The following is a 14,857-nucleotide window of genomic DNA, read 5'->3' as shown; positions in this document are numbered from 1 at the left end:
TAGAAGGACGCAGGGTGGGGAGGGAGGGAGTGTTTCACCGCAAAGCTTTGATCTAGGGGTCCTCCTTCCCCCAACCACACACTCTTGCAGTATCCACGATGGCTCTTAAAAAAAAAAAAAAAAAATCAGAGTGTCCTGAAATACTGAAAGGTTTGATTTCCTAAGGTTGCAACGCTGTGGGTGGGAGAGAACCTGGGCCCTGAGGAAAGTTATGGTGGAGCTTAAAGTGCTCTGTGATAGGTAAGCAGTTAAGGAAGATAAAGAATGCAATCACATTACCTCTTAAGCTAATCTGGTGTCGGATAGTATTTGTTGTAGACATTCTCTTTTTAAAAGGGCAATTCACATTAGTACGTATGCAACTGGTTTACTCAAAAGAATACAGAGCTTTGAGAACAATCTGACAAGGTTCTGGGTGCTTTCATGCTCGAGACTGAGATCCAGTGGAATAGGGAATAGGAACTGGACATGCCTTGTGCACCAAATAAGACTTCCTCCCTGCCTTCCGCCCTTCGCCCCCACTCCCACCTCCGGTCATTCTTTTTGTTACCCGGGCTGCCCGGGAACTCGCTCTGTAGGGCAGGCTGGCCTCGGACTCAGAGATCCGCCTGCCACTGCCTCCCGGGTGCTGGGATTAAATGTGTGCATCACTACCGCTCGGCGAGACTTGCTTTCTGCGTCCTGGTTCAACTTCTTCCAAAAGGGGCTGAGTTTGCCTCTTGTCTATCTACAGTGTAAATGCCACTTGTCCAAACCTGGGGCGAACTGTTCAGTGTTTTAAAGATGAAGTCTCCATATGTGTAAATTCCTGCGACGTCGTAGACTTCGGGCTTTACCTACCTGCCCATTTTTATGTATAAAATGGAATTATATGTTGAAGAATTACCGAGAAAGGAAGCGAAGAGACAGGCTGGAATTCAAACTTTTGACAGGTCCGCTGCATTCCAAAGCCCTTGGACCTTTTTTCCATTGTGCCACTACTTAAAGAGAATTTAAAAAGAGAGAGAGCGAGAACTTGAAATGCTTTCTCGGAGCGGAAGGGAAGATTGGTAGCTGGGGCGCCCCCTGGTGGTCCATCCATCTTTTCCCCTCCCGCGCTAACCTTTTGCGGGGCTCCTTTAATACCTAAAACTGGCCTCTGCCGCGGCCAGTTAATGTCAGGGCCTGATTGGACTGGGCGGTGGCTGGAGGCGGGGCGCTCCGAGCGGCACCGCGGTTCCCATTGGCTGGAGGAGATCAGGGGACGTTTCCGGGAATGTACGCGCTCCCGCGTTCTGCTCCGCAGCATCCGGCGGCGGCAGCCAGCCCCCTGGCTCCCCCTGCGGGCGGCTCGGTGGTGTGCACGGTCCGGCTTGCTGGCTGGGTGGGTGGTGGGTCGGGCGGGGGAGGGGACCGCCCGAGTTCTGGGTTGTGGGGATGAGGGGTCCCGAAGATCCGCCGTGTAGGAGTCTGTTCCCCGGCGCCGCGCCCGGCTCCCTGCACGTCTCCTTCAGCCTCCCCGCTTCGGAGCGTGAGACAGAGCATCCTGACAGGGGGCCTGCCAGCCCCTGAGCATCTTATCCAGAGAGCTCTAACTCCTGATTTTGAAGTACGAGGCCCCCAGGGAAGTTCGTCTCCTAGAAGGGTTAGCGAGGGGCCGAGGCCGTCAGATCCCCCGCCTGGTGTGCTGGGTAGGCCAGGCGGGAGCATGGGGGCAGAGAATCCCAGCCTTCAGCCTTCATCTCCCGTTTCCGCTTCCAGCGGGGTGCCACGGCTCGGGAAGCATGTCGACCGAGACCTTCGTGAAGGATATCAAGCCCGGGCTCAAGAATTTGAACCTTATCTTCATTGTACTGGAGACAGGTGGCTATGCGTGCGCAGTGGACTCTCGGGAGAGAAAGGGGAGGAGTGTGGCGAGTGGGGGGCACACGGGACCACCGCCTGCGTTCTTAACTTGTTGCCTGAACGAGGAGGAGGCTCCCCAAGGCCCTGCCTCACCCCACTCTCTCTTAGACCGCTGGCGCGGGGAGCTGCTTTCGGGTATAAAGTAGATAAAACTGCCTCACTAGCCACTCGGGCCTTTTATTCCTCCCACTCAGGGCTCTCTCCATGGTGCTGGACCCTCCACTAGCAGCCCACACACCCACGCACAACCTCCTGCCCTCATGGAGGGATATGGGCTTTGCTTCTACGCCTTTACCTCACTCAGCCAATACCCAGAGTCTTACTACCACCACCCTTGTATGGCTTCACTTCCACTCCCATGTTATTTCTTCCCTTAAAGGCCGAGTGACCAAGACAAAGGACGGGCACGAGGTTCGGACCTGTAAAGTGGCAGACAAAACGGGCAGCATCAATATCTCTGTGTGGGACGACGTAGGCAACCTAATCCAGCCCGGGGACATTATCCGACTCACCAAAGGGTAAGACGGCTCCCAGCAGCAACAGCGGCAGGGTGTGCTTAACACGCACAACTGTGCTGAAGGCTGAGTCCTGCTTGCCCTCACTCCACCCCGCAGGTATGCTTCAGTGTTCAAAGGCTGTCTGACACTGTACACTGGTCGTGGGGGCGACCTGCAGAAGATCGGAGAGTAAGTTGTCTTGGGAACTGAGTTAAGCACCAGCAGCCCCAAGTGGGAAAGTTTACAAGGAAGCAACACAAGCCTGTGCAGTTCACGCCCCGTGGTCCGACTTGTCTGTGGCTGGAAGGATGGGTCCAAGGCTTTGACTTTTTTCTTTGCAGATTCTGTATGGTTTATTCAGAAGTTCCTAATTTCAGTGAGCCCAATCCAGAGTATAATGCTCAGCAGGCACCCAACAAATCGGTGAGTCCGCGGGCCTGACAGTAGAGAAAAACGGCAGATCAGGCCAAGCAGCATGGTCTGAGTATCTAACCTGTGCCTTCAGGTGCAGAACGACAGCAGCCCTACTGCCCCCCAAGCTGCCACAGGACCCCCTGCCGCCTCTCCAGGTAGGAGAATCCATTTCTTTCCCTCTGCTCTCCCTATTAAGTTCCCCATTCTCCACCGCCTAGAAAGTTGTGTTTCCCATGTCCCTTTACAAGTGTCTGTTCTTTCAAGATGTTCCCTCTACCCAGTCCTTCCTGCACCTTCATTTCCATTCCTTCTGCAAGTCTCTGTGGTTTCAACCACTGGCAGAGCTGGAACACAAATGGAAGCAGTTTCTCCACGTGGGGCAGATGACAGAGCAAACAGGGTTATGTGGACCATATTTAAAATATCACTGTACATTCTTTGTAATAAGTCCATTTATATACACATATATGTATGTAAATGTGTATGTGCGTGCTTATATATGTATGTTATATGTATGTATATATGCATATATATGTATGTGTGTGTATATATATATGTATGTATATATATGTATATATACTCATAAATCACAAAGCAAGGGGCTGGAGAGATGGCTCAGTGGTTAAGAGCACTGGCTGCTCTTCTAGAGGACCTAGGTTTGATCCCCAGCACCTACATGGCAGCTCACAACTGTCTGTAACTCCAGTTCCAGGGTTTCTGACACCCTCACACCAATGCACATGAAATAAAATTAAATAATTTTTTTTAAGTAAAAAAAAATCACTAAGTGATAAAAATATATTCTGAGAAATAGGTCCACACACACATACACCCCTGAATTGTGGCTTACTTCATCCCCAAGTTATGTGGCATAACCTATGTTTTTAATTTCTTTTATTTTTTTCTTTTGTTTCTTTCTTTCTCCCCCCCCAACCCAGCTTTCTTTTTGTTTTGATACAGTGTCTCACTATGTAGTCCAGGCTGGCCCCAAACTCACAGAGCTCCTGCTTAGGCCTGACTAGTTCTGGAATTAAAGGTATATGCTGGGCTGGAGAGGGCTCTGCTGTTAAGAGCGCTGGCTGCTCTTTTAGAGTTCCTGAGTTCAATTCCCAGCACCTACATGGTGGCTTGCCACCATCTATAATGAGATCTGGTGCCCTCTTCTGGTCTACAGGTGTACATGCAGGCAGAAAACTATAAATAATAAATCTTTTTTTTTTTAAGGCATATGCTACAATTTTTAAAATAATTGTATTGTTACCTATTTCTTCACAGTTGTAGTCCCAGCCCTGGGGAGGAGACGAGGCAAAAGGATTGTCACAAGTTCCTGTCTATTCTAAGATTTAGAGCTAGACAAATGACAAACCAACACCAAATTTTGATTTCTCTTTGTAAATAGAAGGACTATACTATTTAATAGTAATAGCAAACATGTTCCAGCAGGGTATACTGGCACACATTCCAGTGCCGGGAGGTAAAGACAGGGGAATCATTGTAAGTCTGAGGCCAGTCCGCTCTGCATAGCAAATTCCAGGCCACATACATAGCCAAACCTTGTTTCAAAAAAAACACAAAGAAAGAATTGTAAATACTTAAGCTAATAATATATGACCACATGGCCATTTATTATAAGTTGATATACTGTGCATAATTGTGTGCCATGCCTTTTTAAAGCTCACAGCTCTGTCGGCTGGTTTACACCAACATCACCACAAACACATTAGTGTTGAATCTTACTACAACTGCAGTAGCTACAGTGTCACTAGACAATAGGAAGTTCCTTTATTTATTGTAGTAATTTAAAAGTTTATTTTTTGAGATTTTATCTACTTTTATATAATATGTATGTTTTCTCTACATGTATGATTACCACTTGTATACAGTGCTCTAGGAGGCTGGAAGAGGGTAGCAGATTCTCCAGAATTAGAGTTTCAGATGATTGTGACTGCAGTGTGGGTGCTGGGAGCCAAACCTGGGTTAGCTAGAAGAACAGCCAGCACTTTTAACCACTGAGCCACCACCCAAAGCCCTTTGTCTGCTGACTGAAACCACTGCAGGACCTGTGCCCATTGCTGACTGAAAGTGCTGGGCACATCCATAGCCACCAGCAGAGAGGCTGAATTCACAATCTTGCTCACATGCTGGTTGGCTTGTGCTCATCCCAGTTTCTCCACTCTTAGAATGTGTCACCTGAGCTTGGCACAGCAGCAACACTGTTGATCTCAGCACTTAGGAGTCATTGACAGAACTCTGTGAGTTCCAGGACAGTAAGGACTACTCCATAGATAGACCCTGTCTCAAAACAAAACAAACAAACAAACAAACAAACAAATAGAATGAGCCACCCACAGTGGGCTGGGTTTTCCCACATAATTAAGATAATTATAGTTTCCAACAGATATGCCCACAGCCAACAAATGGAGACAACCCCTCACATATGATACATGACTGCATATATCCTACAGGCTCTGGCTTTGTGGAGAACCTCCAATAAGACAATCAAAATTGATACGAATTAATTCCACAATAGAAATTGGCATGTGTTTTCAGATTTATGACTTAGGGCTGGAGAGATGGTTTGGTGGCTAAGAGCAGTGGCTGCTCTTGCAGAGGACCTGGTTTGGTTCTCAGCACCCTCATGACCGCTCATGACAATATGCAACTCCATTCTAGGGGATCCAGGGCTCTTTGACCTCACATGCCCTCTTCAGGCAATTTAAAATGACTTGATGCTGGGTAGGATACCTCATGCCTGTAATCCTTACACTTATGCAGCTGAAGTGGAGGATCACTCCATGTTGGTGGCTAGCCTGAAGTATCAGGCCAGTCAGGGAGACCCTGCCTATGTACATACATACATACATGAAGAAAAAAAGAGGGAAAAAAAAAACAGAATAAAATAGGGTATTATTTTTATTTTTTATTATTTATTTTTTTAGAGAAATTCTCATGTAAGGCTGGCCTCAAACTTACTATGCAGCCAAATCTCTTCCTACCTCCACCTTCTAAGTGCTGGACTATAGGTGTGTTACCATCATGCCTAGCTACAAACATTTCTAATAAGGTACATTCAGGAGCCAGGCATGGCCACTGTCTAACGCTTGTACAACAGAAGCAAGGAGAGTAATTGCAAGTTCTGAGGACACTCTGCTCCACAGAATGAGTTCCAGAGCAGCTTCATCTCCACAGCAAGGCCTTGTCTCAAAAAAGAAAAAAAAAGAAGGTACACCTGCTTGACATGGTGACACACACCTTTAATCCCAGCATTTAGGAGGCAGAGGCAGGCCGATCTCTTGAATTTGAGGCCAGCCTGGTCTACAAAGCAAGTTCCAGAACAGCCAGGGTGGCACAGGGAAATCTTGTCTCAAAAACAAACAAAGAATAAAAGAAAAGGTACACCTGTACCTGTGATCATAGGCTCCTAATGTTCATTTGTCACATGTTTTTTCACTTTGTTATCTACTAATAGAAATGAGAGATATTTTTCTTGTTTTTTTTTTATTTGTATTATTTTTCTTTTTTTGGTTTGTAAATCTTTTTGTTATGTATATCTTTTCTTCTTATTTATTTATTTATTCTGGGAGGAAGCATTCACGCTTGTGGCATGTGGCACAATTTGTGGGAGTCAGTTCTCCTTCCTCCATGCAGACTCCGGGGATTGAACTCAAAGTCATCAGGCTTAGCAGCAAGCCCTAACCTGGGAGACACCTTCAGCCCATGTGAGAGTGTTGTAGTGGTGATGGAGGCTTGTTTTAAGATAGGTCTCACGTAGCCAAGGTTGACCTCCAACAGCTGGGTTAAGACCTAGAACTCACGATCATCCTGCCAGTTCTCCAGTGCCACCATGCTCTGTGTAATGTAAGGAGCAGCCCCAGGCTTTTGTGAGTGCAAGTTTCCCTGTTGTCTTACGGTATCCTGACAGCCAGGGGTACCTTGAGGAAGGGTTACATGTAGCCCATCACTGCAGTGGACAGAGCACGAGCATGCACATCGTGTGCATGGTCAGGAGCAGAGGCGATGCTCCACTCTCGCTTGCGCTGTGTGCCGGGCCTCCCACATAGGTAATCCCCCATGGTGCACTCATAGGCCACCAGCTTAGACCCTGCCTCTTCCTGGGTCCTCTAGGCTGTGTCATGTTGACAGTTTAATGTAGCCGTCACACAGGGCCAGCACTCTATTGTGATCCCAGCCCCTAGTTACAAAAGCTGCTTTGTTTTTTTGTTTTGTTTTGTTTTGTTTTGTTTTGTTTTGTTTAACAGGGCTTCTTTGTGTAGCCCTGGCTATTTTGGAACTCACTCTGTGGACCAGGCTGGCCTCAAACTCAGAGCTCTGCCTGCCTCTACCTCCCTTCCCCGGTGCTGGGATTGAAAGTGTATAGCACCGCTGCCACACACAAAAGCTTAAGCTTTAAAAAATGATTTTTTTTTTTTTTAATGTTTGGGTGTCTTGCTTATATGCATGTCTGTTCACTACATACTTCCCTGGAAGCCATGAAGCCAGGAGAGGGTGCTGGGTCCCATGGAACTATGCTATAGCTGTTGTGTGGATGCTGGGAACTGAACCTAGCAGTCCTCCCCAGTCCCCAAAAGTTGTTTGTTTAATTTATAGCATAAAATCTTAACATTGAGTTCCATATATTCACCTTTATCCGTCCTGAGGGAAGGACATTTCCCTTCAGTTTGGGCTGCAGATGCTTTAGTTGAGCAGGGAACTAGTAACCTATAGTTCTATGTTGCTGATGGTTCATAGTGGCCTTTAAAAAAAAAATTCTATTTATTATGTATACACTGTTCTGCCTGCATGTATGCCTACATGCCAGAAGGTGACACCAGATCTTATTATAGATGGTTGTGAGCCACCATGTAGTTGCTGGGAATTGAACTCAGTACCTTTGGTAGAGCAGGCAGTGTTCTTAACCTCTGAGCCATCTTTCCAGCCCTCACTGTCCTTTGTACACCAGAGACAGTCTTCATTTAGTAGGCATCTATAGAGCACCTACTAATGTCAAGGAATAAAACACAGCACCTGCCTTTCAGGGCTTTTAGCCTCTGTAGGAATAACAATTATACTATGCTATGATAGATGCAGGGATTTGTACATTTACCAGAGTTAAGCCATCTCACATCCCCAGCTCCATTAAAATGTTTAAGATATAGGATTTGGGGATCTGTGAGATGGTTCAGCAGGAACTGGTACTTGACATCAAGCCTGACAACCTGAGTTTAATTCCCAGAATATCCACATGGTAGAAGGAGACAGCCAACTCCCAAGGACTGTACACATACATGCGTGTGTGTGCACACACACACATACACAAGCGCATGCATGCATACATATGCACTAAAGTAAATACAAACTATACATAGTTGTGGGGTGATGTGTAACTAAGTGGTTCAGATAGAGGGATTATTTTTTATCTTATTAACAGTGTTGGGTGTCTAACCCAAGCATCTATCCCATGGGATAGACCCATCTTTTCATATAAACAAAAACTTAGAGCCCTTCTTGCTGTGCTTCTCTAGTTTTACAATCACCCTAGGCCATAGGACATTTCTTCAGAGATCTTTGAGCCTTGAACTAAACAGCTAATTCTAGGTCTGATTTCCAATCACACAGAGATACATGAGAGAAATATATAACACACACACACACTTATTATATATAGGGTTCATGTAGCAACTTCCAAAATTATCAAGGGTCCCACTCACACTTGCAGCCCATAGCATCTTGCACTCTAGCCAGTACCAACTGCCTAGGGAATGGTGCTGCCTACAGGGTGCTAGGTCTTACCATGGGCTTAAGTTAATCTCCTGTGGACACAGGGCAACCAATGTAGACAGTCCTTCACTGCCTCTTCCCAGGAAGCTAGGTTGTGTCAAGTTGACAATTACAAGTTGTCAAGGCTCAGGCCCCAGTCATACTTGCAACCCATAACCTTTTTACACTTACTTAGTCTGCATTTACGCAGTTTTGCATGATGAAGACTCATTCACTCACTGGGGCATGGAAGTAGACCTTAAGGATGGACCCCCTCTTACCCTAATCACCTAATTCTGGTTTTTTCCCTTCCTACAACTAGCTTCTGAGAGCCAGAACGGGAATGGACTAAGCACCCAAGCGGGTCCTGTCGGTGGCCCCCATCCCTCGCATACTCCCTCACATCCCCCCAGCACCCGGATCACTCGAAGCCAGCCCAACCACACACCTTCTGGCCCTCCTGGCCCCTCCAACAACCCTGTCAGCAACGGCAAAGAAACCCGCAGAAGCAGCAAGAGATAGCAAGAAATGGGTCCTCTCTTTCCACCACAACCATGATCCAGTGTCTCTGCCTGAGAAAAAGACAGTCTTCCTCTGGGCTGCTGGCTTTGGGATTGGAGGGTGGAATAATGTGTTTTAGCCACTAAATTTCCCTGGAGGGGTGGTGAGCAGTGGCCTTATCCACTCATGCCCTCCTTGTCCTGCTGACACTGCCTGCTCTCGTTCCTCTGAAAAAGACAGTCTGTTTTTTGTGTGGGATATGAGGGTCTAACTGAAACCCCTCCTTCCTAATAAATATTCCCACTCTATTCTAGACTCCTTTGTTTTTCGTAGGAAAAGAGGTTAGCAGGTGTGTACTTACGGAATGCAGTGCCCAGGCAAGGAGGCCTTGGGCAAAGCAAGCCTGCCCCTTTAAGGTAGTGTCCCTCCCCTACCCCCTCCCTGCATGTGACCCTTGTCCAGCCTGCCTGCTACAAGAAGGCTGGGTCCCCCTTCCTCTGGGTGTCCTTTGTGTCTCCTGTTCTGCTCTCAGGTAATGCCAACCCCAACCCACTGGAGTGATGATGCTCATAAGACTTTGATTCCCCTCCTCTTAAGCTCAGTCAGATGTCAGAGGGGAGCCCTGTTCTGGCTTCTTTTCCTCAGCAGGACTTCCCCTTTCTTGTTCATTGATTCCAGAGTGTCAATGACAGTTAATGCTTGCTCGAGTGGGGAACCGCAGCACTTCCGCTTCCCAGGGTGGGGGCTAAGCACAGTTTCCTTCCTGAACGTATCTGGGCTGGCTGCTCATCTTCCTCTTCCCTACCTCCCAGTTTAGGGACACCTTGGTTCAACTTTCCAGGGAATGTGGGGATGGGGTTGGAAACAGATGAAGCTCAGTGCCAGATGTAAGGTACGTGGGAAGGGTACATTCAGGAGAAGGCTTGAATGCTACTGAATGGGTTATAGGTTATAAAATATTTAAGAGGAAAAACACAGATTCCTCACCATGTGGTTTCCTCAGGGCAGAGGGTGGCCCCTCCCCAGTGAGGGCCCAGCAAAGACTGACTTTTGACCCTCCCATCCCAGAGACCAGTGAACCATTAACTTCTATATGAACCTTCCCACACTTGCCCCGCCCCTAAACAGGTAGGCTAAAGAGAACCTATCCATTTCAGCCTTTATGTGACGTGGCTTCCACTGCATCTGAAGACTGACCTCCCTGACTCAGGAGGCCTTCCAGGAACCTGAGGTGACAGCTCTCACATTGCCAGTAGGGGTGAGGACCTATAAATTGAGGGGGAATATGGAAGTGGAGCAAGGTTGAGAGCTGGATCTAGGGGATCTGAGATGGTGTCCCCTCTGGACCAGATATAGGGGAGAACTCTAAGTCAGGAGGCTGCTCCAGAAGGCAGAGGGGAGGGACAGAGGAAGCCCGAGGCTGCTGATGGACTCAGATTAAGCAGTGGGAAATGTATATGAGCATTCTCCCCAGCTCTGAGCTGAAGAGCTGATCTGACCGTTGCCTCCTTGTTCTAGGGTATATTCCTCAGGATGTTCCAAAGGAAATAGAAGTCAGAACCAGAGCCTCTAGCCCACACCCCTAGTGATGGGCCCCTCAGTGCATCATCTTTTGGCTGGCGTGTGCATGGCAGTGGTCTTGGGCTGGGTAGGAGGCTCAGTCCCCAACCTAGGCCCAGCTGAACAGGAACAGAACCACTACCTGGCCCAGCTGTTTGGCCAGTATGGAGAGAATGGGACATTGACTGCAGGGGGCCTGGCTCGGCTTCTCCACAGCCTAGGGCTGGGCCGAGTTCAGGGGCTCCGCCTGGGTCACCATGAGCCTCCAACTGGGCGGGCTGTACCCTCAAGTGGTGACAATTTCACACACAGGTATTACTTTCTCTCCCAACCCCAAAATGTGATATCTCCTGGCTCTACTCGGTCGGTTTTGCTTTATCCGGTTGCACAGTGCTGGCTGGCTTCCTGGAATGAATCCCCAGAATTATAAGTCCTCCAGCACCAATTGCTCAGCACCCTTAAAGTCCTGCTTACCTCTGCTGCCTTTAATTCTCCTCCAGGTCCTTAAAGTCCTTGTTCTTAGTACTCAGCATCTCTAGGCTGACTTGGCTCCCAGTGTGAAGCTTTCCCCCCAGGCCCATAGCTACCCATTCTAGGCTCTCTTATAAATGACAGCTCTCAGGTCCTGGGACGGACTGTGGTTGTTCCTCCTTCCCAAAAGCTCCCAGGAGACTCTCAGGGCAGGCGTCAGGGAGCTTGAGTGAGTCTGATTTGCTAATCCATCTAATCTAGGCTGCAGGAACCGGAGCTGAGTGTGGATGTCTGGGCAGGAATGCCTCTGGGTCCTTCGGGTTGGGATGACCGAGAGAAGTCAAATGCCCCCGACCTGCCCCATGGGCCAGGGCCCTCAGGCCTAGACCTCTTTCACAGGCTTCTGCTGCTGGACCATTCATTGGCTGACCATCTGAATGAGGATGTAAGTCTGATGGTCTCCTGAGAGGGAAGGAGCCATGACTAGGGGGCTGAAGTATCTGAAGAGTCAGTAATTGAATAACTACTCAGTATTAGGATATGTTATTCTAATGGTATAAGGTGTTTCCTTTGACCTTACTTAGTACAGGCTGACCAAATTCAGGGGCTGCACTTAGCAAACATGCTTCCAGAGAATTATCTCAGGGGAGGCTGTAGGAATGTCCTAGAGATGATGCTGTATCTGTCTAGAAAAACAGTCAATTTGTTCCTTGTTCCACGTACGATGCCACCAGACCCTGAGGTCAGTTGGCCCCATCAAGAACAGCAGTCCAGCTTAGGCAGCGTCAACATGTAATGTGACGGTGTTGACCAAAGATGGATGGCATGTCAGGGTTCTTTCTCATCTAGGATTTTATCATAAAGGGCTCCAGCTTAGTTGCCCAAACAGCTCCATTGCTAAAACAAGGAAATTACTAGGGCATAAGAGGGAGATGACAGCAATATTCACTAGGAAATTGAGAAATCGTGTTGAATACTTATATTGGATTCCTTACTTACCAGTGATTAACATACATTAATTAGTAAGTTCCCTTGTCCCCTGTCTCTGGGGCCAGTGCGAGCCAAGGGGATCCTAGAGAGAACTGAACTCTGGAAGAACAGGGGAAAGGTTTGAGCTGTAGTTCCCTGTGACTCCCTAACACTCAGTCCTCCCCTCATCTCCAGTGTCTGAATGGTTCCCAGCTGCTGGTCAATTTTGGCCTGAGCCCTGTTGCTCCTCTGACCCCTCATCAGTTTGCTCTCCTGTGCCCAGCCCTGCTTTACCAGATTGACAGCCGCGTCTGCATCAAAACCCCAGCTCCAGCACCTCCAGGGGACATACTGTCTGGTCAGCGGACGAGTAGGGTGGGCAGCCTGGAAGAGGGCTCACTGGGGTCCAACCTCCCTTTCTGCCCACAGCATGCCTCTGGGCCAGCCCTGATCTAACATTAGTCCCTATTCTCCCCAGCCCTGCTTCATAGTGCCCTGGCCGTCCTGCTGCTCAGCCTCCCTGCCCCCCTTTCCCTGCTGCTGCTGCGGCTCCTGAGACCTCGTCTATTGCGGCCTGTGCTAAGCTTCCTGGGGGCCCTGGCCGTGGGCACTCTTTGTGGGGATGCGCTGCTACACCTGCTGCCACATGTATGTGAAACACCATCTCTATACCTGTCCCTTTCAGTCAGCTCACACATCCTAGCCTGGTTCTAGCCACAGGTGTCTTCTACTGGGGTTGTAGGAGTAAAAGCTTGCTAACCCTCGATGGGAGACAGGGATGCTATTGGGTGTGGGGTTTCCAGGGCCTGCTTCGATCTACTTTCTGGCAGGCACAAGGAAGGCGGCACGCAGGACCTAGTGAGCAACCAGAGGAGGATCTGGGTCCAGGGCTGTCAGTGCTTGGGGGCCTCTTTCTCCTCTTCGTGCTGGAGAACATGCTGGGACTTGTGCGGAGGAGAGGGCTCAGGCCAGTGAGTGGCGTCTTTTCTTCTCTCCCTGTCAACCCCAGAGTCCTAGCCAGGCCAGAAGGTAAGGGGCAGCCTGTGCTTCTGGACCCTGGCAGCTTGGCCAACTGCACATGACCTGTCCACCCCTGAGTGGGTATGGGCCTCTTAGCATGGACCTGGCACTTTTGGCCAAATGGCTTCTTCTCTACATTTCCTATCAACATTAAACAGAGAGAGATGCCAACCTGAGAAAAGGGTGTTGGTCAAAAAAACATTCTCCAGGTGCTAGCAGTGGAACCAGGTGCTCATTTTCCCAGCTGCTGGCCTGGTCTCCCCTTAGCCCTTGGCCCTGCTGTCTCCTCCACCAGGAGGGATACTCTCCCGTTTCAGAGATGCTGCAGGAGCAAAAGGGATCTTGGAGAACCAAGCCCTGACCCAGAGGATGGCAGTGGGATGGTCCTTCGACCCTTCCAGGCAGCTTCAGGTGAGTGGAAGAGAAGATGAGCACAGCAGCCTGCGATCCCCACTTGCGGTTCTCAGCTCTTGACCTGGTCCTTCTTCTTCAGAGCCAGAGTTTCAGGGCCAGAGGGAGAACAGCCCACCCCCAGCAGCTCCAGCCCTTCCTGGGCACCAAGACCACAGACATGAGCACCAGGGTAGCAGCATGGCCTGGATGGTCCTCCTGGGAGACGGCCTGCACAACCTCACTGATGGGCTCGCATTAGGTTTGAGGGCCCAGAGGCAGGGGTGGGAAGCAGGGCTGAGCCAGCAGGGCAGGTGAGCTACTAGGAAGGCAAGCGAGATGAGAACCCTTTGACTCTGCTGCTGCCAGGTGCTGCCTTCTCTGACAGCTTCTCCAGTGGCCTCAGCACCACACTAGCAGTCTTCTGCCATGAGCTGCCCCATGAACTGGGTATGAATGGTACAAGTGGGGCAGGTGGGATAGGTGACAGCAGAGACCCACTGAGGAACAGAACTCAGATGGGTGGCTCTGACCCACCTCTCTCCACAACAGGTGACTTTGCAATGCTGCTTCAGGCAGGACTGTCCTTCCGGAGGCTGCTGCTGCTGAGCCTCGTTTCTGGAGCCCTGGGGCTGGGGGGTGCAGCCCTGGGGGTAGGGCTCAGCTTGGGCCCGGTCCCCCTCACTCCCTGGGTGTTTGGGGTCACAGCTGGGGTCTTCCTCTATGTGGCCCTTGTGGATATGGTGAGCAATGTGGGGTAAACAGACAATTCGAGGACAGTGGGCAGGCAGGTATGGAAAGGGAGGCGCCAGTCCATGCTGTCCATCTCCAGGTCTGGAGAGTCTTGGCTCACGACCCTATCAGAAGGCAGGCACTAAGGTGGTGGCAGGGGCAGGGGAGCTGCTGATACTGTCCTATACCCTCTCGTGTTGAGAGGGCAGAGCGTGGGGCGGGCTTGGCAGTGTATACTACTGGCCCCACCACTCAGGACAGTGAGTTCAAGGTCAGTCTGGTCTACAGTGTTGCAGGTCAACACTGTAGAGCTCTTGCCTCAAAAGAAGTAGATAAGAAGGTCCCAGGTAAGCACAGAATCCCAACCATCTTGTTTCTTTCCAGCTGCCTGCCCTGCTCCGTGATCCTGAGCCCCGGCCTGTGCTCCATGTGGTTCTGCAGGGGCTGGGGCTGCTGCTGGGAGGCAGCCTCATGTTTACTATAGCCTTGCTGGAGGAACAGCTCCTGCCCACAGCTCCTGATGGCTGATATGGGGCCAGTGGCAAAATATCCAGGTTGCCCTTCCTTCCCCCCACCGCAGGAATGGAGGCGGGACACAGGGCCAGTAGGAGCAATAGGATTTTAATAAACAGAACCCATCCCAAAGCCATGACTACGACAGT

General features: G+C 49.7%; 2 protein-coding genes across 10 annotated transcripts; both read left to right on the top strand.

Annotated features, from left to right (window-relative positions):
• The first annotated feature begins 1,239 nt into the window (after positions 1-1,239).
• Nabp2 (nucleic acid binding protein 2) lies at positions 1,240-9,361 on the top strand. Of its 4 annotated transcripts, none has more exons than XM_021654826.2 (7): positions 1,240-1,345; positions 1,741-1,842; positions 2,264-2,402; positions 2,499-2,570; positions 2,723-2,804; positions 2,887-2,950; positions 8,875-9,361. In XM_021654826.2, the coding sequence occupies exons 2-7, from the start codon at positions 1,764-1,766 to the stop codon at positions 9,072-9,074; spliced, it is 636 nt and encodes a 211-aa protein (XP_021510501.1). In that variant the 5' UTR covers positions 1,240-1,345; positions 1,741-1,763; the 3' UTR covers positions 9,075-9,361. The 4 variants fall into 4 exon arrangements, with proteins under 4 accessions (XP_021510501.1, XP_021510504.1, XP_021510499.1 ...); XM_021654829.2 differs by having other exon boundaries at positions 1,246-1,363; XM_021654824.2 differs by lacking the exon at positions 1,240-1,345 and adding an exon at positions 1,370-1,588.
• Slc39a5 (solute carrier family 39 member 5) lies at positions 9,351-14,844 on the top strand. Of its 6 annotated transcripts, none has more exons than XM_060372173.1 (13): positions 9,351-9,469; positions 9,866-9,945; positions 10,211-10,311; positions 10,572-10,925; positions 11,346-11,529; positions 12,249-12,411; positions 12,532-12,701; positions 12,884-13,024; positions 13,391-13,484; positions 13,567-13,725; positions 13,833-13,913; positions 14,016-14,206; positions 14,580-14,844. In XM_060372173.1, exons 4-13 carry the CDS (start codon positions 10,642-10,644, stop codon positions 14,721-14,723), a joined length of 1,611 nt encoding a protein of 536 aa, XP_060228156.1. In that variant the 5' UTR covers positions 9,351-9,469; positions 9,866-9,945; positions 10,211-10,311; positions 10,572-10,641; the 3' UTR covers positions 14,724-14,844. The 6 variants fall into 6 exon arrangements, with proteins under 6 accessions (XP_060228156.1, XP_060228157.1, XP_060228155.1 ...); XM_060372174.1 differs by lacking the exon at positions 9,351-9,469 and adding an exon at positions 9,489-9,585 and having other exon boundaries at positions 10,211-10,284; XM_060372172.1 differs by lacking the exon at positions 9,351-9,469 and adding an exon at positions 9,489-9,585.
• Positions 14,845-14,857: the final 13 nt, after the last annotated feature.

Source organism: Meriones unguiculatus, chromosome 18 (assembly GCF_030254825.1).
Source record: "Meriones unguiculatus strain TT.TT164.6M chromosome 18, Bangor_MerUng_6.1, whole genome shotgun sequence".
NCBI classification, from domain to species: Eukaryota; Metazoa; Chordata; class Mammalia; order Rodentia; family Muridae; genus Meriones; species Meriones unguiculatus.
Note: the sequence above shows the minus strand (reverse complement) of the source record. Positions and strands in the feature narration are given on the sequence as shown.